Genomic DNA, 22873 nt, shown 5'->3' with positions numbered 1-22873 from the left:
TGGCCTCGAACTCACAGTGATCCACCTGCCTCTGCCTCCCAAGTGCTGGGATTAAAGGCGTGCACCACTACTGCCCGACAAACCTGTTTTTGTAAATAAAGTTTTATTGAAAAACAGCTGGCCTTGCTTGTCATTCCCCCAACTCCTGGATGCTAAGGCTGAATTAAGCAGTTGCTCCACAGACCACAAAAGCTCATGATGCTTGCAATGAGCACCATGCCAACAGTCAGGGAGAGGGCTGGGAGCTGCATGCCAGCAACTAAACGTTGTAGTTTAAAAGTAGCATACTCTGTTCTGTTGGAGGGTCATGGTCCAGAAGAGTCTCGTGACTTCTCTGAAGTCCAGATTTTCCCCTATACTCTGAAGTGGGGGAGGAAAGAGTGTGGGAACAAGTTAGCAAAATCTGTCAGTGGGCAGTGGTATGGACTCATACTTGCTTGCTTACCTCTGAATCTGGGGATTGGGGGTGTTGTTATTTTTTTTTAATTTAATTTATTTTATTTTATTTTTTCAAATTTATTCTTAAGACAGTTTATGTTGTCTAGGCCTGCCTTGAGATCCTCCTCTTCTGCCCCTCAGGTCCTGGCATTGCAGGTACGTGCCACTATGACCAGCTACAAATTCATTTATTTTTATTTATTTAGGTATTTATGAGACAAAGTCTGGGTCTTTAGACCAGTCTGGTCTGGAACTCATTATGTAGAACAAACTGGCCTTGAATGTTTGGCAATCCTTCTGCCCCAGTCTCTGGAGTTCTGAGACTGTATTATTTTATTTTATTATTATTATTATTATTATTATTATTATTATTATTATTATTATTATTATTATTATTATTTTGCAATGCTAGATATCTTAGCTTTTGTTCTGTTGCTGTGAAGAGACACCATGACCAAGGCAGCTTATAAAAGAAAGCGTTTAGTTGGGGGTTTGCGTTCAGAGTGTGGGTCCATGGTCATAATTGTGGGGAATGTGGCCACAGGCAGGAAAGCAAAGCATGGTGTGGCCGCAGGCAGCAGGCAAGAAAGCATGGTGTGCAGCAGGCAATAGCCCAGAAGTTATATCTTATCTGAAAGATGGAGGCGAAAAGAGACCGTGCCTGAGCCTGGCATGCGCTCTTGAAACCTCAAAGCATCCCCTAGTGACACAACTCCTCAAACAAAGAAGACCACACCTCCTAATTCTGCAGTCTAGCGTCTAGGAACCAAACCCTCAGAAACATGAGCCTCTTTGGGTCCAGCCTCATTCAGGCCACACTAAGGGCTGAATGCAGAGCTGGTCCATGATAGCCAATCACTCTGTATTCATCTATATCCCAGCCCCATGGAGAGCTTTAAAAATAGCTTATTACTTGTTTTATTATTTTACCTGTGTAGTCATACATGTTCATGTATGCTTATGTGCATATGTGCATATAGAGGCCAGAGGGTTTTTTTGTTTTGTTTTAGTTTTGGTTTGGTTTTTCGAGACAGGGTTTCTCTGTGTAGCCTTGGCTGTCCTGGACTCGCTTTGTAGCCCAGGCTGGCCTCGAACTCACAGAGACCACTTGCCTCTGTCTCCTGAGTGCTGGGGTTAAAGGCGTGCGCCACAAAGGCCCAGTTGAGGCCAAAGGCTTTTGTTATGTTTTGCAAAGTCTCCCATTGTAGCCCTGGCTGTCCTCAAACTTACAGTGATTTTCTTGTCATTGTCTCCTGGGGACCGCTGTGGGTGGTGTCACCCCTAGGTAAGTGGCCCTGGAGAGTGGGCGAGCCAAGCCCACGAAGGGAATTTAAACTGACCCGGACTCAACAGAAAAGAGAGAAATGTTAAAAGAGATATGAAGTTTCTCATAAGACAATAAGGTTTTAGTAACTTTCAAGGACGTAAGAAGTAATTATGTGGTAAAGAGGGGAGTGGGGGCAGGGAGAGAGGGGAGGGGAGGGGTGAGGAGAGACAGTGATTGGTCTAGGAAATGTCAGGTATGGTGGCCCACATCTGTAATCCTAGCACTCTCAGAAGGATAAATCAGAAGGATTGCCAGGAGATCAGGCCTAGCTTAATTCCAGGCCAGCCTGGACTACAGAGTAAACTATGTCTCAAAATAAATAAATAAATAAATAAATAAATAAATAAATAAAAGATCTGACACCCTCACACCAATGCACATAAAATTAAATAAAAATATTCAAAAAGAAAGAAAGAAAGAAAAAAGAAAAGAAAAGGAAAAAAAAATAAAAAAGCCTTGAACCAGAAGCTTATTTAAATAAAGCCCTCCAGATTGTTTTACGGTTTCAGGGTGATGGATCATCCTCATCTTCATGAACCAGGAAGCTCGGAGACAACTGAGCCCTGGAGTGTTGTTTCCTGACTCCCAGAGAGCGGGCTCACTGATTATTCCCCAGAGCCAGCCTGAGGCTGTTAATAATCTCAGGGCCAGTGTTTGGCCAAAAGAGGAAGGAAGAGCTTACTGTGCGCAAGAGTTGTGAGCATCAGACTTGGGAAACCCCCAGGGTGGGCCTTGTCAGTTCAACATTCCTGCCAGGCTTGACGAGGTCGGCTACTCTCTGAAGACTGAGAGCAGCTAGAGAAAATCTTGTGCCCTGCCTTCCAGAAGCTTCTACAGCAGATGAGAGCCACCAACAAGGGTGTGTTTGGAGCCCAAGCATTAGAGGGACCAAAGCAAAAAAAAAAAAGATAGTAGCCTGGTCTACAAAGCAAGGGGTACACAGGGAAACCCTGTCTCAACACAAACAAACAACAACAAAACCAAAGCAACAACAACAAAAAAAACCCAAACCAAGCCAAAGAACTGAACAATGACATAGGCTGCCTGTTTGGCCTGGCAGGCAAATGGCAAATGGCTTCAAAAGCACAGGGTTCAAAATATCAGTTTTCAGAGTTTCCATTATTTCTACCACTTGGTAAACTGAGGTAAGAGGATTTTTAAGTTCCAGGCAGGCCTACTGAGACTGCCACAAACAAAACAAAGCCTTCCATGAAGCCGGGCAAGGTGAGGCTGTGCATGATGGGGACGCCAGCATGTGGGGCCTTTCATGAAGCCAGGAACCTGGGAGGTGGAGGCAGGAAGGTCAGAATTTCAAGGCCAGCTCTACCACATAATGAGGTGGAGGCCAGTCTAGGCATGTTGGTTAGTTTTTCTTTTTTCTTTCTTTCTTTTTTTGTTTTTTGAGACAGCGTTTCTGTGTAGCCTTGGCTGTCCTGGACTCACTTTTGTAGACCAGGCTGGCCTTGAACTCACAGTGATCCACTTGCCTCTGCCTCCTGAGTGCTGGGATTAAAGACGTGCACCACCGCCATCCAGTGGTTAGTTTTTCTATGAACTTGACACAAGCTAAAGTCTTTGTTGTTGTTTTGGTTTGGTTTTTTGGTTTTTTGAGACAGGGTTTCTCTGTGTAGCCTTGACTGTCCTGGACTCGCCTTGTAGGCCAGGCTGGCCTGAAACTCACAGGGATCAACCTGCCTCTGCCTCCCAAATGCTGGGATTAAAGGTGTGAGGCACCACCGCTTGGCAGACACAAACTAAAGTCATCTCAGAAGTGGCTCCTGAATGAGAAAACGTTTCTACCAGGTCAGTTTGTAGAAAGCCTGAGGGGTGCTGGGAATGGTGGCCTGTAATCCCAGCACTCACTTGGGAGGCAGAGGCAGGCAGAACTGTGTGAGTTTGAGGCCAGCCTGATATACAAAGCCAGTTCAGGACCACCAAGGCTATACAAAGAAACCCTGTCTCAGAAAAGAAAAAAAGGTAGCCGGGCGTGGTGGCGCATGCCTTTAATCCCAGCACTCGGGAGGCAGAGGCGGGTGGATCACTGTGAGTTCGAGGCCAGCCTGGTCGACAAAGTGAGTCCAGGACAGCCAAGGCTACAGAGAGACCCTGTCTCGAAAAACCAAAAAAAAAAAAAAAAAAGAAAAGAAAAAAAGAAAAAAAAAAAAAAAAAAAGAAAAGAAAAGAAAGAAAGCCCATGCTTTTTTGATTGATGGTTTATGTGAGAGGACCCAGACCACTGTGAGTGACGTCACCCTGAGTTGTATACAAAAGCAGTCTGAAGCCAGGTGGTGGTGGCGCATGCCCTTAATCCCGGCACTTGGGAAACAGAGACAGGTAGATCTCTCTGAGTTCGAGGCCAGCCTGGTCAACAGCGCAAGTTCCAGGACAACCAAGGCTACACAGTGAAACTCTGACTTAGAAACAAAACAAAACAAAACAAAACAAAAGGGGCTGGAGAGATGGGTCAGTAGTAAAGAGCACTGTCTGCTCTTCCAGAAGTCATGAGTTCAATTCCCAGCAGCCACATGGTGGCTCATAACCATCTATAGTGAGATCTCGTGCCCTCTTCTGGCATGCAGGTGTACATGCAGGTAAAACACTCAACTATATAAAATAAATCTTAAAAAAAGAAAGAAAGGAAGGAAGGAAGAAAGAAAGGAAGGAAGCAAGCAAGCAGACTGAATAAGCCACGAGGAGCAAGCCAGCAAGCAGCATTCCTCCGTGGCTCTGCTTCAGTTCCTGCCTCCAGGTTCCTGCCTTGACCTTCTGTCCTGACTTCCCGTCATGGTGGACTGTGAAGTAATGGGAAACAAATCTTTTCCTCTCCAAGTTGGTTTTTTTTTTCTTTAATTTTTTAAATTTTTGTTTGTTTGTTTGTTTTTTGAGACAGGGTTTCTCTGTGTAGCCTTGGCTGTCCTGGACTCACTTTGTAGACCAGGAAGCTCTCCTGGCTACCTTTCTGGTTAAATTTTGAGACAGGGCCTCATGTAGCCCAGTGTCCTAGTTTGGTTTCTGTTTCTATGTTAAACACCAAATTAAAAACAGCTAGGAAAGCCAGGTGGTGGTGGCGCAGGCCTTTAATCCCAGCACTTGGGAGTTAGAGGCAGGCAGATTGCTGTGAGTTCGAGGCCAGCCTGGTCTACAAAGCGACTCCAGGACAGCCAAGGCTAACACAGAGAGACCCTGTCTTGAAAAACCAAAAACAAACAAACAAACAAACAAACAAGGAGGGCAGATAGCTCAAAGAGGTGGGATAAGGAAAGAAAAGAGTGGGCTGTGCTGCCCAGCCTATAATCCCAGCCCTAGGGAGGCTGACCCAGGAGCATTGTGAGTTCAAGGTCAGCCTGGGCTATAGTAGAGACTCTGAAAACCAAAGATAAGAAAACAAACAACAAATCCACCAGGGGCTAGCCTGATGTATTATTGGTGGGCTCTGTGTCCTACCTGCTAGGAAAACAAGGCTCATTTGAGCCAGGAGCTTGAAGCCTGCCCAAGCTACCCAGAAAGAGCCTATCTCGGCGGCTGGAGAGATGGCTCAGTGGGTGAGAGAGCTGCTGTTCTTCCAGGAGAGCTGAATTCAGGTCCCAGCGCCTATTTGGGGCAGTTCACAACCACCTGGAACTCTATATCCAGGGGATACTCTGTGGGCTCTGTTTTCATGGGCACGCGCGCACTCTCCTAAAACCAAAACAGACTCAGTAGGGAGCTAGAAGTGGGTTCAGGACGCCCCAAGACCACATTCTCAGCGTAAAGGAGTTCTATTTGTCCTAGAAGGACAGAGGACAGGGATAAAGACAAAGACAGGAGAAAGAGGAAGAGGAGGAATGGGCAGGGAACAAGTGAGAGGGGAGAAATGGGATGTTGGTCAGGGAGTGGGGCTGGCCCCATATGAGGGGGCCTGCTGAGGACTCACGTGACCCTCAGGGGAGTTCCTGCTTCCTGTGCCTGGGTGAGCTACAGTGTCTTCCTGGGGCACACGGGAAGAATGGATGTATGTTACCTATTGCTCTTGCGTTTGGAGGCTTGGGAGCACCTGCATGTAAGTATCACATAATTCCTACACTAGGCCTTCTGAGGAAGAAAAGCCAGCTGTGGGCTGTGCGGTCTCAGGTGGTGTCATGGAGCAGGTGGGATGGGTTCCCCTTGACAGACAGGTGCTACCCCCGAGTAGCACCATGAACAAGAGCAGCAGGCTGATTTGGGGGTTCAGAGGAATCAGAGGGAGAAACTTGCAAGGGGGGGGTAAGTGTCTCCCATAAAGTAAGAGAGAGCCACCAGCCGCCAAAGTTTGACGGGAAAAGATGCCGGTTGTGTGATGGTAAGACCATCCCTAAGAAGACCCTTCTGAAACTTTTAAAAATTATGTTTGAGCCGGGCAGTGGTGGCGCACACCTTTAATCCCAGCACTTGGGAGGCAGAGGCAGGCGGATCACTGTGAGTTCGAGGCCAGCCTGGTCTACAAAGTGAGTCTAGGACAGCCAAGGCTATACAGAGGAGACCCTGTCTCAAAAAACCAAAAAAAAAAAAAAAAAAAAAAAGGGGGGGGGTGCATCCTGGGATTAAAGCTTGAGTCGCTATGCCTGGCTTTTGGGGATTCTTTTTTTTTTTTTTTTTTTTTCCAGAAAGGGTCTCAAGTAGCTCACAAGGGACTGGTGCTCCCTATGTAGTTGAGGATGACCTTGAATCCTCCCACTTTTACCCTCCTGTGTGCAGGAATAACAGGTGTGGGCTGTGTCTTGCTCAGACTTCTTTTCCTACCTAGATTTCATCTTGACTATAAAAGATAACCACAGATGACTAAGCAAATAATAAACACACACCTCATGATGCGTAGGAGGGGCCCAAGGCTTCCAACAGCATCGAGATGTAAACACTAGCACTGTTCATTGTCCGAGCTCTGCCGTCTTTGAAGGGCCCTAACCCGACAGCGGCTATCACTTACATAAACAAGCAATTAGCTCAGGAGTAAATGTGTCATTGTGATGACCTGTTGTTCGGTCAGCAGTGGACGCGCCATGCTCCGTGGAGCAGTTCCTCCATGCTCACCCTCAGTGCCTCCTCCCCTCTTTCTCCTTTGCTCTTTGGTCTCTGCCCAGGAGGGCTTAGAAGGCCGTGGCGGTTGGGTTGATTGGTTAATGAGTTCACTCCTGGGTTCCCGTGAGAGCGTGCATGCTTGCCTGTGTATGAGCATGCACGTGAGCTTGTAAGTTAACTGTCTGTCTTTTCTCAGGGGCTGCCGACCCTGGGTTTTTGTTTTCGTTTTTTTTGAGGCAGTCTCTCACCGGGACATGCTATTTGCTGATCACTTGCATGAGCCTGTAAGTTAATTGTCATTTCTCAGGGGCTGCCCACCCTGTTTTTTGAGGCAGTCTCTCACGGAGACATGTTACTTGCTCATCAGGCCAGTCTGGCTGCCTAGGACTCGCCTCCTTTGCGCTGGGATTCCAATCCTGTACAACCATGTCTAGCTTTTAAAGTGTGGGTTCTGGGGATCAAAGCCCCGTGCTTATAGACAAGCCATTTACCAACTGAGCTACCCGCTCCCCCTCCACACACACACCCACACACACACCCACACACACATTTTTGAACTCTCAATTCTTCTGTCTCCTTTTCTGAACCAACTTTTCCTCCTTCTCCCCTTCGTCCTCCTTCCTTTTTTGAGACAGGGTCTAACCCAGCTTGGTTTTGAATTCACAGTCTTTGCTGATGCAGCCTCCCAAGTGCCGGGATTATAGAAGCGAATCACCTCACCTCAAAGCAAAATGGCTTTCTTTCTTTTTCTTTTCTGCCTCTGCCTTCCGAGTACTGAGATTAAAGGCATCCGTCATCATGTCCCGCTTTTTTTGGTGTGTGTGGCTTTCTTTTTAACAAATATTTTTTATTTTTATTTTTATTTTTATTTTTATTATTATTATTATTATTATTATTATTTTGGTTTTTCGAGACATGGTTTCTCTGTGTAGCCTTGGCTGTCCTAGACTCGCTTTGTAGACCAGGCTGGCCTTGAACTCACAGAGATCCACCTGCCTCTGCCTCCTGAGTGCTGGGATTAAAAGTATGCGCCACCACGCCTGGCTTATTTATTTATTTTTATGTGTACGCACGTGCCTGCATGAGTTTATGTGAACCACATGGAGGCAGGCACCCATGGAGGCCCAGTGGTGTCAGATCTCCTGGAGCCATAGTTACAGGGGGCTATGAGCTGCCTTGTGTGGGTGCTGGGGACCAAATTTACTCCTCAGTTAGAGTCCCAAGTGCTCTTGACGGCTAAACCCTCTCTTCAGCCCCAACAGTTTTCTTTCTTTTTCTGAGACAGGGTTTCTCTGTTACACAGAGCCCTGGCTGTCTTGGACTCTGTAGACCTCAAACTCACAGAGATCCGCCTGCCTCTGTCTCCCGAGTGCTGGGCTAAAGGCGTGCGCCACCACACCTGGCCAGGAGTGGTTTTCTTATTTCGATCTGAGCAGAGGCATGGGGAAGTTCTTGGGGGTGTAATTCACCGCTCACTGCCACTGTGGTGGGGACACATGGACACACACACGGGTTGGGTTTCTGAGCTTCTCTCCTGAGTTGACTCCTCCTCATAGCTCAGCCTGACTGACAAAGCAAGAGGAAGGAAGGAAGGAAGGAAGGCTCACAAGCTAGAGCTGTGCACTGGGAGACTCCTCAGGCGCTGCAAGTCATAGTGCTGCAGGCGCCTCCCCTGGGTCTGGACTGCCTTTTTAACGTTCCTTCCAAGTTAGACGATCCAACCAAGACAGGCATTTTAAAGACATTCTAAGAGGGTGGGGAGCCTATGCAGCGCTTGGGGTGGGGGGGTGGGGGTGGGGTAGTTGGGCGAGGGATAGAAACACAAAAACACCCTGGGAGAAGGAAGAGAATTTGTTCTCACTTTCCCCTTTTGATCTTCTAAGCAACCGCAGTTGAGTATTTATTTTGTTAGAGGTCTGGGCTGTGACCACACCTCCCTCCCCCAGACTCTGGCTTCTCTGGGGAAGGAGAAACAGATGCTGGTCCCCATGCCTGCCTGATCTGCTTCCCTTTTGAAGAGTGTGGGGGCAGCTTTGTGGATGCTAAACGGAAACATTAGTAGCACGTCCTTTGCTCATTGACTCTATCTGCAGAACGTGCATCCTCAGGTGGGATAAGCCCCAAACCAAAGGAAGACAGCGCCGTTGACAGACAAGGTGGGAAGTGAAGACAGAAGCCAACATGGAGTCCAGAAACAAGCTTACAAGGTCTGGCGTTTGATTGAAACCGTCTGTCCCTCCAGTAAAGTAAAGCGGAACTGACCTAACTTCTCTTTGTGTCTCTTCTGGTGTGTGTGTGTGTGTGTGTGTGTGTGTGTGTTTTCTCGTATAAACATCATTGTTTATTTTGCTCCTGATTGGAAGTGGGTTAAGTTACAGACCCAACACATCCAACTGAGGTTTACAGCCATGGGAAAAGTTTTGTGTTGGAGGACCACCCTCACAATGACATTACACAAAAAGGAATTCCTATCTGACGAGAGACAACATGAGACCCAGGTGTAGTGTGCATGTTTGTAGTCCCAGTACTTGAGAGGCTGAGACAGGATGACTCCTGCACGTTCAAGGCTAGCCTGACCTGCAGGGTGAGGTCCTGCCTCAAAGCCAAACAAACAACAAACCAATCAAAAGCAGGCATCCTACTAACCTGAAACTATGTGCCTCAGTCAAAGGTCCCAAATCCTTCAGGATCAGACCCTCTGCCAGTGCAGGCGACATAGGCTACGGACACGAGCAAGCTATACAAATGCAGATGACACTACACAGTTGAGTTGCGTATGTTCGTGGGAGTACATGTGCCTGTGCATGTGTGTGTGGAGGCCAGAAAACCCCAGTATACTCAAGAAAACAGTATCTTAGCCGAGTGTGGTGGCGCACCCCTGTCATCCCATCACTTGGGAGGCAGAGGCAGGCGGATCGCTGTGAGTTCGAGGACTCCAGGACAAAGTGACTCCAGGACAGCCAAGCCTAACACAGAGAGACCCTGTCTCAAAAATACAAAACAAAACCAAACCAAAGAATACAGTATCCCTTAGCCGTGGGTGGTGGTGCACGCCTTTAATCCCAGCACTCGGGAGGCAGAGTCGGGAGGATCGCTGTGAGTTCGAGGCCAGCCAAGGCTAACACAGAGAGACCCAGTCTCAAAAAACAAAAAACAAAAACAAAAACAAACAAACAAACAAAAGAATCTTCCAGTCTCTGCCTCCCAAGGACTCTCAGACAAGCACTTGCCACCGTGTTGGGTATGTTTATGTGGGTTCTGGGGACCAAATATATTTCCCATGCTTTGGGGGCAAGCTTTCTACTAACTATACTATATCCGCCCCGCCCCCACCCCCACCCTCAGCCTGATGCTGGCTTTAACCTACTGGAGCCAATCACCAAGAAAGGGATCAGTTAGAGCCTGCCTGTGGCTTTGGGAGAGATCTGCGTTTATCCAGGCCAGGCCTCTAATCTCCTGGCCCAATGGCAGGGGACACATGTGAACTCTCACAGGTCACTTGAGGCATCAGTTGCCTAAGAAGCTCAAGGCTCCAGGGCAGTCTCTGTCAGCTCTCGCCTGCAGGCTCTTCCCAGCCCTTCCTGTTGGGGGGACTGTTGAAACGAGCACATGTGTTGTGAGCATGGAAAACGCACATCTGGGCTGAAACCAGGGCAGCCAAACGGGACCCAGTGGAAAGCTCAAAGGAACTAGCTGTCCCAGAATTCACTTGTCCTGTGTGTCCCCCATCTTTTTTCTTCCCTAGACAATGACTGAGAAGGGCTTAGGCCTGAATTCTAGGCTGTTACTCCTGTCTTCCACAGATGTTTATAGGAACCCTGAGACCCTGGAAGACAGAATTCTCTGAAGGCATTCTCTCAAGGAATGGTAGAAATGAGGAGAGACTTGGTAGTCACATATAATTTCCCTACACAGTGTGTGACTCTCCCTGGACCAGGTTTTCAAGTTATAAAGCATTTCTTTTCTTTTCTTTTCTTTCTTTCTTTCTTTTTTAGGTTTTTCGAGACAGGGTTTCTCTGTGTAGTCTTGGCTGTCCTAGACTCACTTTCTTTTCTTTTCTTTCTTTCTTTTTACGATTTATTTATTTATTATGTATACAGTGCACATTAGATTACATTATAGACAGTGTGAGCCACCATGTGGTTGCTGAGAATTGAACTCAGGACCTATGGAAAAGCAGTCAGTGCTCTTAGCCACTGAGCCATCTCTCTAGCCCTCTTTTTTTTTTTTTTTTTTTTTTTTGGCTTTTAGAGACAGGGTTTCTTTGTCCTAGACTCATTTGGTAGACCAGGCTGGCCTTGAACTCACAGAGATCTGCCTGCCTGTGACTCCCAAGTGCCACCACCACCTGGCTTTAAAAGTGTTTCTTTTCTTTTTTCTTTTATTTTTCTTTTTGGCTTTTTCAATACAGGGTTTCTCTGTGTAGCCTTGGCTGTCCTAGACTCACTTTGTAGACCAGGCTGGCCTCAAACTCACAGCAATCCACCTGCCTCTGCCTCCTGAGTGCTGGGATTAAAGGCGTGTGCCACTATACCCAGCTTTTAAAAGCGTTTCTATAGCTCTCTTGAGAACAGCTACTTCTGGGCTTCTTTCCTCTGAGCTGTCTTCTCCCTCAGAGCCGTCTTCTCCCTCAGGTAATCTCCCTGACCCAGATCTCCAGTGGAGAGAACAGAGTTGAGGAAGGTCCAGGGACAAATACAGGCCTCTGCAGCTCTAGCCCAGGCTCCTTGGTGAGATTAGCTGATTACCTCACCTTTGTCCTACTGAGGCTCTTTCCAAAACTGTATCAGTGCGATCACACTTAGACTAGAATTCAAACTCAGTCCACAGAAAGTCTTGTCTATCCAGAGCTTTCTCTAAAGTAGTACTATCCCTTTCTGTTTCTGATCACTGCTTTTAAAAAAATGAGTCTTAGCCGGGCGTGGTAGTTCACACCTATAACCCCAGGAGGCCGAGGAAGCCAGATCTCTGTGAGTTCGAGGCCAGCCTGGTCTATAAAGCAAGTCTAGGACAGCCTGGATTACACACAGAGAAACTCTGTCTTGAAAAACCAAAAAACCAACCAAACAAAAATCTTTTGGGAGCTGGGCGTGGTGGCACATGCCTTTAATCCCAGCACTCGAGAGGCAGAGGCAGGCGGATCGCTGTGAGTTTAAGGCCAGCCTGGTCTACAAAGTGAGTGCAGGACAGCCAGGGCTACACAGAGAAACCCTTTAAAAAAAATTGGGGGGGGGGCTGGAAATGTAGCTCAATGGGTACAGTGTTTGTCTAGCAAGCACAAAAGCCTGGGTTCAATCTCCAGCCTCCTATGCACTGAATACATTGGACACATCTGTGCATGCCTATAAACCTAGCACTTGGGAGATGGAGGCAGGAGGAGTAGAAGGTGAAAATCCTCCTGAGCTATAGAAGAGGCTGAGGCCAGCTGAGGCTACATGAAACCTTGGCATTCAAACATGATCCTCCTGCCTCTGCCTGCCAAGTGCTGGGATTACAGACTTGTGCCACCAGAGGCTGGGTGTATATTTAGGCAAAGAAACTGAGATGAAGATTTTTTTTCTTCCAGTTTTTCCAGATAGGGTTTCTCTGTGTAGCCTTCGCTGTCTGGGACTCACTTTGTAGACCAGGCTGGCCTCGAACACACAGAGATCCACTTGCCTCTGCCTCCCAAGTGCTGGGATTAAAGGCGTGCGCCACCACACCCAGCTGTGTATGAGTATTTAGTTGAATGTATGTCTGTGCACAATGTGCAATATCTTGTGCCCAAGGTCGGAAGAGGGCATCAGGTCCCCTGGAACCAGAGTTACAGTTGGTTGTGAGCAACCATGTGGGTGCTGGCAATCAAACCTAGGTCCTTTGCAAGAACAAGGAGACCTCTTAACTGCTGAACCATCTCTAGAGCCCCAGACAGAGGATCTTGTAATCAACAGTGCTGAGGTGAGCAGCACAGTGAGACCCCCATCTCAAACATAACAATTGAGGTGTCGATGGCTCAGTGGTTAAGAGCACTGTCTGCTCTTCCAGAGGTCCTGAGTTCAATTCCCAGCAACCACATGGTGGCTCACAACCATCTGTAATGTAATATGGCGCCCTCTTCTGGCCTGCAGGTGTACATGCAGACAGAGCACTGTATACATAACAATAAATAATCTTTAAAAAAAAAAGAATTGAGGTGTCTGCTTTGTCTGTCTGTCTGTCTGTGTGCTTGTGGGTTTTGTTGTTATGTATCCAGCAAGAGTTCATGTAGCCCAGGCTAGCCTTAAACTTGTTAGGCAGTCTTGAGTTCCTGGTCCTCCTTTCTCTGCCTCCCAAAGGCTGAAGTCACACCTAGTTTGGCTCTAGATTCCTTGTCTCTGGTATTCTGCTGTCACCTGTCACTAGCAAGGACAGAGCTGTGTGTAGAGAAAGGAGTACTGAGGGAGGCTCCAGCTCCCTCCCTAAGGTACACCTGGAATCCTGGTGGTTAGGGCCAGGGGCTGCAGGGAGAGCTCAGGACTCAGCCAGGAAGCCCTGGGTCGTGGAGCACACAGAGCTCACAAACCTAAAAAAGGGTAGTGTGACCTCAAACTACTGGGTATGTCGTTGAAAGTTGAAGTCATGTTGAAACAGCTCAGATTCTTGCTGATCAGTCTCCCAGCCAGAGAGACAAAAACAAAAACAAAACACGGGGGGTGGGGGGTGGCGGGGGAGAAACCCAAACCTCATCAAATCCACAAATACAGAAATGTCTGTAATTAACAGCAATGACGTCTTCTGCTTGCCCAAGCTTCCCACCGTTTCGTATGTGTGTGTGTGTGTGTGTGTGTGTGTGTGTGTGTGTGTGTGTGTGCGCGCGCGCGCGCGTGTGTGTAAGTAAGCCTTAGGTTTGTCCTACTGGAGGTCACACTTGAGCCTTTCCAAAGTCTCCAGAGAATAGTTCAAAAAAGAGACAGGCTGAAAGTGACTATGTTGAGTTGATGCCGACCAATCAACCTAAACTCTAGCTGGGTCACCCCAGCATCCCCTATGCAGTCTTGCTGACATCTGGGACGTGAGGTTGGCCGAGCAGTTGGGGTTCAGGCTGTAGGGGCAGGAGGGATGTGGATGTTTCCCTTTGGGGTCTGACCTCCACCGCTGCGGAGGAGGTGGGGCCCTGGCTGCCAGGGCGGGGCGGCTCGCTTTGGGATTCAGGGACAAAGGCGCGCGAGCTCGAGGCCGGCCTCCTGGGGCCCGCGGGGGAGGCGCACCCAGCGCGATAATCCAACGGGGACATTACTCGGGCGTGGAGGAGACTCTCTTCTTCCGCCCGACGCAGCCCGGGCCTCTCAGCCTTGGTTGGGCAGCTCCGGGAGACCGGGACCCTTGCCCGTCGCTGCCGCTAAGCTCCGTGCCGCGTCCGCGCCGCAGCCTCCGCGCGAAGCACGCGCCGCAGGCTCCGACCGCAGCTCGCTTCCCATTGGCTGGCCGGGCCGGGGGCGCTCCCGCCCCGCCTCCCCATTGGCTGAGGCCGCCGCGGTTTCCCCCCCCCCCCCGCGCTCCCCGCCGCCGCTGACATCACGCGGGCCCGAGGCGGCGGCGCCCCCCTCCCTACCCCCCGGCTCAGCCCCGCAGCCCCCTCAGGCAGAGGCGCCGCCGCGGTGCCCGGCGGAGAATGGTGCGCGCCGTGCAGGCCGCTCCCCGCAGCCTCAGCCGCAGCGCCTCAGCCAAGCGGGCCGCGGCGGACAGCCGACCCCCGCACCGGGCGTGCGGCCGGCCGGCGCGCTGAGGCTCGGAGACCGGAGCCGGGCGACGCCGCGATCGCAGCGGCCATGGGCGCCCTGACGAGCCGGCAGCACGCGGGCGTGGAAGAGGTGGACATCCCATCCAATTCCGTGTACCGCTACCCGCCCAAGTCCGGTGAGGGCCGGGCGCGCGCCGCGGGCCGGGCGGAGGGGAGGCCGCGCGTCGGATGCTGCGGGCCGGCGACGCGGTGGCCCGGGGCGGCCCCGAGTCGGCCTCGGAGCGGGGTGTGTGTGTGTGAGGTCTTCGGGATGCAGGGCCGGGGGATGCAGGGCCGGACCCCGGCGACGCTGCGCAGAGGGACTGCAGGTGCCTGCGGGGGGTCACCGAGGTCACCCTCGCGTCCTCCGTGGTAATCTGCTCTGCGGCAGGGGCGCGCGCCGCCGGGGATGCGGCGATGCTGCGGCTGCGGGGTTGGAGGCGCATCCCTGACAGGCACCTGTGCCAGGTGTTGTCCCCGGGCCGCCTCATCCAGGCGCCTGGGACTGTTAGAAGTGGATTTCTGCGGGCGTGAGGAGGAGGGTGGGTGGGGGAGGACGAACTTGCTTATGCAGTCCCTTAGCTCTTCCAAGGGCTGTCGGGAGGAAAAGTAAGTTAACAGAAATGTGTACGAATCTGACAGAGTACCCGTTCCCTAGTTTCTGGCAAGGAGATGGCTGGAGATGGGGCAAAAGTATTTTGCAGACGCATACGTCGCTTGAAAAGGTAGATGATCTCCAACCTCAATCAGCTTCAGCGTTCGCATTGCAGGAGAGTTTTGACAGCAGAGGGAAGAGAATGACCAAGTAGTCCAATTGAGTGAGGACAGCCGCCTGGGCTGCTGGCAAGTAGCCAGGCTATACCTCCTTTATGTATTTATTTATTTGTTGCTGTCCTCAAGACCCCTGGGGAGCCATCTCTAACCACCTTCGCCCCATGGCTTGAGGACCTGATGGGATTTTGGTGGTGGCAGAGTGAGTGAGGTGCCAGAATTGGAGGGCATCCCGCCCTCCCTTTGGTAGAATAAAGACATGCTAATGAGCCGAGCTGATTTCTCAGCAGTTCATCCCGTTCCTGCCAGGTGGAAGCTGGGACCAGACAATGAACCTGCCTCCCTGCGGCGTGTGTGCCAGCAGCTCTGTTTCTCACTGCTCTTGTGCCAGAGAATGAGCCTTTGCAGAAATGAGTAAGACCTGCTTTAGGGAGATCTGAGATAAAGCTGCGGGTCGTTAGTGTTTTATATAATAAACCTCTTGCTAATTATGACTGTATGGTTACTTTTATCTATTTTTTAAAATTGCATCTTGGCACCCTGGAGGCTGAGGCAGGAGGGCTGTTAAATTTGGGGTCAGCCTGGACTACACAGTGGGGCTGTCTTAAAATAAAACCGATACACAACAACAACCAAAAGAAAGGCGGATTTAGCCTCCCTCCCCAGTGGCAGGATTACAAATATGAGCCGCTATACCTGACTTATGTTTTGTTCCTTGAAAACTAAAGTAGGAAGCAGTGGGTTTTTCCTCTTAAGTCGCCCGGCTTTGTATTGATCAGACTACGGAGCATGTTTTGCTGAGCTTGGAGTTTGTGGTGGAGAATATTTGCTCTTCCCCCACACAGGGGGATTAACAATGGTGGTGTCTGAAAGGCTCTTCCTCCCCAAAGGGTGGTAGGAGAAATGCAAAATGTGGGCCGAAAGAGAATAATGGGTCAAATTAAAACCTTTGTGGGAGGTGGGGGGGGGGATGAGAACTTGTTTTTGAGACAAGGTATCACACTATTGGTTAGGCTGGCCTGGTATGCACTGTGTATGTAGCCTTGGTGAGCCACAAAGTCGAGGCAATCCTCTTGCCTTAACCTCCCTTCCCCAACACTAGGTTTGCAAGCAGGGTGTGAGCCACAGCATCCGGCTCCAATCTCAATCTCAGTATCTCTCTCTGTCTCTCTCTGTCTCTCTCTCTCTCTTTCTCTCTCTCTCTCTCTCTCTCTCTCTCTCTCTCTCTCTCTCTCTCTCCCTCTCTCTCTCTCCAGAGTTTCTCCGACTGCCTCTGCCTCCGGAGTGCTACCAAACTTTGAAAAAGCCTTACCTAATTACAACTCATTTTTACCTGTTCCTTTTTGTTGTTATTTTGGAACAGGGTCTTATTTAGCACTGGCTGACCTCAGGCTGACTTTTGTAGCCAAGGATGACCTTGAACTTCTGATCTCTCACTGGGAGCATATGAACCCACCAAGTTGAGTCTACTATGTTTGAACTCAGGGTTTCTTATATGCTTAGGCAAACATTCTTACCAACCAAACTATACCCCAGGTAAGCACATGGAGGATGTTTTGTTTGTTCTTTTGAAATCAGTTGCCCCTAATTTTTCTGTTTTTTTTTTTTCTTTCTTTCTTTCTTTCTTTCTTTCTTTCTTTCTTTCTTTCTTTTTTTCCAAGACAGGGTTCTCCGTGTAGCCTTGGCTGTCCTGGACTCGCTTTGTAGACCAAGCTGGCCTCTAACTCACAGCAATCTGACTGCCTCTGCCTCCCCAGTGCTGGGATTAAAGGTGTGCTCCACCGCACCCAGCTTCTGTTTTCTTTCTTTCTTCCTCCTTTCCTTTTGTTTACATAGGGATTAGTACGCAGCCCTGGCTGGCCCTGAACTCACTATGTAGACCAGGATTGTCTTAAACTCGGAGATCTGGGTGTTTCTGTCTCAAGTGCTGGGATTAAAGACATTCACTAGTTTTTCCTTTTTCCTTGCTTGGCCTTAAACTTTAAAAAGCAAAACAAAACTATTTTGTTCCCCCTTTGAGTTAGGGCAGTGGTGGCGCAAGCCTTTAATCCCAGCACTTGGGAGGCAGAGGCAGGTGGAGCTCCGTGAGTTAATGGCCAGCCTGGACTACAGAGCAAGTTCCAGGACAGTCAGAGCTGTTACACAGAGAAATCCTAGAGAGAGAAAGAGAGAGACAGAGAGAGACAGAGAGAGATAGGGTCTCATATAGCCCAGGATGGCCTTAATTTAAACACATGATTGATGTAGCAAGTAACCCTGAACGTGTGACTCTCTTACCTCTGCCTCTCAAGGCACATACCATCAATTCCAGTTCCTTTGTCAGTCTCCTCGGTGCTAGGACCATAGGTGTGAGCTAGCATGCCTGTGATTTGGACTACTGTTTTTTTTCCTTGGTGGTGATGGAGAGCAAACCCAGGACCTTGTGCATGACAACTCGGTGTCTGACAGCCTTAGTCTGTTTGATTGAATGTCTTCTGCATCCATCCCTCAAATCCTTCACAGCAGTAATTAGTGTCTGGTCAGACCATTGCATATTGATCACATAGGCAAGTTGACATATACAATGTGAACACAATGCCTTCTTTAAAAAGATTTGTTTTATTTCATATCATGTGTATTGTGTGGGTGTTCATATGTGAATATGTATGGCTGTGGAGGCATTGGAGTCCTTGGAGCTGGAGTTGTAGGCCTACAGGCCGTTGTGAGCTACCCAGTGTAGGTGCTGGGAACTGAATTTGGGTCCTCGGCAAGAGCAGTATGGGCTCTTAACCAATGACTTCCTCTTTTAATCCCCACCACCACTACCACACACTCTGAGTCAAGAATTTACCATATTGATCAGGAACTGCTAATATCCCTGCCTTGGGCTCCAAAGAAATAAGAGATTACAAGTGTACTATTGTGCTTGATTCTTACAATTATTCTTGCTAGGGTAGGATTTTTAGTTGTTCCAAGAGTGCTGGAACACATAAAAAAAATTAAGAACTGCGGCTGGAGAGATGGCTCAGAGGTTAAGAGCACTGACTGTTCTTTCAGAGGTCAGTTCCCAGCAACCACATGGTGGCTCACAACCATCTATCATGTGATTGACATCCTCTTCGGGCCTGCAGGGGTACAGACAGGCAGAGCACTGTATACACAATAATAAAAAATGAAAAAAAATTAAGAACCATGCAGTCTTTTTTTTTTTTGAGTTTTTTGAGACAGGGTTTCTCTGTGGACTTGCTTTGTAGACCAGGTTGGCCTTGAACTCACAGCGATCCACCTGCCACTACCTCCCAAGTGCTGGGATTAAAGGAATGCACCACCACCACCGCCTGACTGAACCATGCACCTTAAAATAAAATCACTGTGTAAAATTGCTCTTCTTCCAGAAGATCACTGCTCATCATTTAGTGTCAGTGTAAGATGTATCCATGAACACAGAATGTAGAATATAGGGTAGCCAAGCAGGCTCTGCTCTATTAGTGTGAGTTCTGTTTAATATATGATGTCAGTCAGTGCTAACATACTAAATAAACAGAATAAACTACAAAGGCTGCGTGATTGTATCAGTAGATTCAGACAACACATTTGCTAGAACCTCCACCTTCTGTGATTAAAAAGCAAACAACAGCGGGGTGGTGGTAGCCCACGCCTTTAACCCCAGCACTCGGGAGGCAGAGGCAGGCGGATCGCTGTGAGTTCGAGGCCAGCCTGGTCTACAAAGTGAGTCCAGGACAGGCAAGGCTACACAGAGAAACCCTGTCTCGGGAAACCAACACCAAAACCAAAACAAACCCCCAAAACTTGCCAAGTTAGGCCTAGAAAGGAGTGTCCTCAAACTGATGAAGGACATCTACAGGAAATCAGTGTCATGCATTTGGTGACACTTGACACTTCCCTGCTAATACCTAGAGCAAGGAAAGAATATTGGCTTTTGACATTAATTTTTCTTCTTTTCCCAGTCAAAGTTTCCTGTATCCCAGGCTGATCTTGAACTTACTCTTTGGCAGAGGAAGACTTTGAACTCCTTGGCCTCCTGCACAGACCCGCACACCCCTAAGTACTAGGATTACAAGCATGGGAGCAAATCCAGGGCTCTATTTGTATGGGAGATGGGAGGCTAGGAAGCATCCATAGCCACAAACACACACCAACCCCATAATTTTTGGGACAGTCTTCTGTAGCCCAGGCCGGCCTGGGATGCAACTGAGGATGGCCTAGAATTCTTGATTTAAAAAATAAATAATAAGGGGCTGGAGAGATGGCTCAGCGGTTAAGAGACCGTTTGCTCTTGCAGAGGTCTTGGGTTCAGTTCCCAGCAACCACATGGTGGCTCACAGCCATCCACACCCTCTAACGCCCTCTTCTATTTTGCAGGTGTACAGGCAGATAGAGCACTCATGTCCATGAAATAAATAAAATATAAAAATAAATAAATAATAAAGATGGAACAGATGGCTCAGCAGTGAATAGCACCGGGCGCTTTGTCTTTTGAGGACCCTGTTCAATTCCCAGTACCTATATGGTGGCTCACAGCCATTCCTAACTCCATTTCCAGGGCAACCAATGACCTCTTATGGCCGCCTCAGGCACCAGGTATGTACGTGGTATACAGACACACATGCAAGCAAAAGACCCATACACATTCAACAAAACAAAAATCCTTTAAAAAAAAAAAAACGCCTTTAATCCCGGCACTCGGGAGGCAGAGGCAGGCGCATCGCTGTGAGTTCGAAGCCAGCCTGGTCTACAAAGCGAGTCCGGGATGGCCCAGGTGCCAAGGTTACACAGAGAAACTGTGTCTTGAAAAAACAAAACAAATAAAAACTTAAAAATAGCCATAAAAACAGAGAAGCCAGTACAACGTGAGGAGGACTGGCGTGTCGGTGAGAAGTAGAGTGCGTGCCCGGGATGCGCAGGGCCCTGGGGACAAGTCCCAGCGCCGATAACAGTGTTGCTGAGACAAGCCGGAGGGAGATGGCTCTTCAGTTCAGAGCTCTTACTGGTCTTACAGAGGACGCAAACTCAGCTCCTAGCACCAACACAAGGCAGCTCGCAACCGCCTGTAACCTCAGCTCCAGAGGACCTAATACCCTGTTTTGAACTCCTTGGGCATCTGCACTCATATGTACCCACACAGTCAGACAGACAGACAGACACACACACACACATTTAAAAAAATTAAATCTTTCAAAAGACAATATGGTATTGGTACAACAAAGGCATATTTTAGATCAATGGGAGACGATTCTGAGCCGGGAATAAATACATTTATTATCAGTTGACCTTTTTTTGAGAGAAAGAAAGTCTCATGTATTAAGGTAGTCCATACTGGCTTTGGACTCCTGATTTTTCCAAGCTACCTGTGAAATATTGAGACTACTGAGTTTGCCAAAAATAAATAAATAAATAAATAAAAAATTGTGGGGAGGGATAAAACATGGCAGTGGAAAAAGTCTTTTCAGCAAATAGTGCTGGGATGATTTTATATCAACAAGTAATGAAGTGCACTCAGACCCTTTATAAGTGGGGTGTAGCTCAGGGGCACTTGCTTACTGTGTGAGAACATCCAGGCCCTCACACCAGCAGGGGGACGGGCGTCAGCTCCTTTTTTACGTCACCAAAAGTGGAGCTCAGATGGCTCCTAATGAGAGAAGACAACTCAGAGAAGGGAAAGAGACGTTTTCAAGTCATGCATATAGTAAAGGATTTAAGTCTAGAATACACAGAGAACTCTGCAACCCAGTGATAGAATTGAAGCCACGTAGCTGGACATGGTGGCACATGCCAGCGTGCTTGGGAGGCAGAGGCAGGCAGAGTTCACTGGATTCAAGGCCAGCCAGGACTATACAGTGAGACCCTGGTTTTTTTTTTTTAATTGTTTTTGTTTTCTTTTGTTTACCTTTGTGGGCTTTGGATTTATTTTTGTTTGTTTTTGTAGGGTGGTTTGTGTGTGTGTGTGTGTGTGTGTGTGTGTTTTGTTTCTCTGTAATAGCCCTGGCTGTCCTGGACTCACTTTCTAGACCAGGCTGGCCTTGAACTCATGCCTGACTTATTTTTTGCTTTTTGAGATAGGGTTTCCTCTTTGTATCCCTAGCTGTCCTGAAACTCCCTCTGTAGATCAGGCTGGCCTTGAACTCACATCCACTTGTCTCTGCCTCCCAAGTGCTGTGATTAAAAGTGTGCATGGTGAGTTTCTGTCTCTAAAAAAAGAAAAGGAAAAACCCAGTGCTTAATAGAAATTTCTAAAAAAAAAAAAAGATAAATAGTGGCTGATAAGCACAGGAAGAGACACAGTATCTACCCTAGGGCAACCCTGGGTAAGATACTCATGCATGGAATCCCAGTTCTCAGGAGGCCAGTGCAGCAAGATCCTAAAACTAGCCTGGGTTACAGAAATGGTCTTGCCCCCTCAAAAGTAAGCTACAGTTAGATAAAGAGTCACATCCAATAGGATACCTGTTAACTGAAAATATAATAGTAACCGGCATTGGTAACCACATGGAGAAAAGGAGACCTCGGAGCCCGACCCACAGGACGGGTGGCTCATGTGGTAATCGCAGCCTTGAAGTAAGACGTACACTTCAGTGTGGGGGGACAGCCTGGGCTACAGAGTAAGTTCTAGGTTGGTCTGGACCAGTGTGAGACCCAGCATCAAAACCAAACGAAAAAGAAAAACAGTTTTAAGCTATTTTAGAACTTCTCAAATGGCTAGTTACTGTATGACTCAGCAGTCATCCCAAGCCCGAAAAGAACAGAGTCACACAGAATTTGCACATGAATGTACACACCACCTTTTTCATAATAGTGAAAGGTAGAAATCAGTCATGTGATGAACAGAACACCCGGTGAGTGAACATGGTGGATACGGACAGTGGACCATTGCTAGGCTGCGGAAAGAGTGAGAGGCTGGCGGGTGCTTCTACCTGAGGGACCCTTGCAAGTGTGCTGAGTAAAAGGTACAATATTCAAAGTGTTGCGTATTACATAATATATGAAATGTCAAAAGAGAAAGCGTCACCAGAAGATGAGGAGGGGAAGGGAACTCTGACTGTCTGTGGGTTTCTTTTAGGGTAGTGAAAATGTTCTAAAATTAGATAAGGGTGAGCAGTGCCCAGATCAGCCCTGAATATACTACAAATCACACAGTCAGTATTTGATACACACATACACACATATATTCAAATCATATGTGTATTTCTACTTTTAAGATGAGGACCCATATAGCTCAGGTTGGCCTTGAGCTTGCTACGTGTAGCCCCAGCATATTCTGGAACTTGATCTGTACACCAGGCTGGGCTTGAACTCACAGAGACTCACCTGCCTCACCTCCCAAGGGCTGGGATTAAAGGCATGTGCCACCACACCTGGCTAGGATTTTATTTTTATTTTATATACATTGGTGTTTTACCTGCATGTATGTCTTTGTGAGGGTATCAGATCCTTCAAACTGGAGTTAAAAATAGTTGTAAGCTGCCATGTGGCTGCTGGGATTTGAACCTGGATCCTCTGGAAGAGCCACCAGTGCTCTTAACCACCGAGCCATCTCTCCAGCCCCAATAAGGGTAGATCTCGCTTCC

The 22873-nt window shown here is 48.3% G+C and overlaps 1 protein-coding gene and 1 long non-coding RNA gene across 3 annotated transcripts in view; both read left to right on the top strand.

Moving 5' to 3' along the window:
• The first annotated feature begins 274 nt into the window (after positions 1-274).
• Positions 275-9065, top strand: LOC311578872. The gene is made up of 3 exons (XR_014772989.1): positions 275-419; positions 546-594; positions 8893-9065. It is a non-coding gene; the product is annotated as an uncharacterized lncRNA (long non-coding RNA).
• A 5291-nt stretch (positions 9066-14356) lies between these two features.
• RNF157 (ring finger protein 157) overlaps positions 14357-22873 on the top strand; it is a 73801-nt gene continuing 65284 nt past the window's right edge. Inside the window, exon 1 of one of the 2 annotated variants that reach the window (XM_084750114.1) lies at positions 14357-14674. In XM_084750114.1, the coding sequence (XP_084606240.1) occupies positions 14587-14674 (88 nt within the window). In that variant the 5' untranslated portion in view covers positions 14357-14586. The remainder of the gene's footprint in view (positions 14675-22873) is intronic. The other variant, XM_084750113.1, reaches the window with a different exon arrangement.

This window comes from Acomys minous (genome assembly GCF_964271855.1).
Source record: "Acomys minous genome assembly, chromosome: 12".
Classification (NCBI taxonomy): domain Eukaryota; kingdom Metazoa; phylum Chordata; class Mammalia; order Rodentia; family Muridae; genus Acomys; species Acomys minous.
The sequence above is the reverse complement of the archived record's forward strand: the minus strand, read 5'-3'. Positions and strand labels throughout refer to the sequence as shown.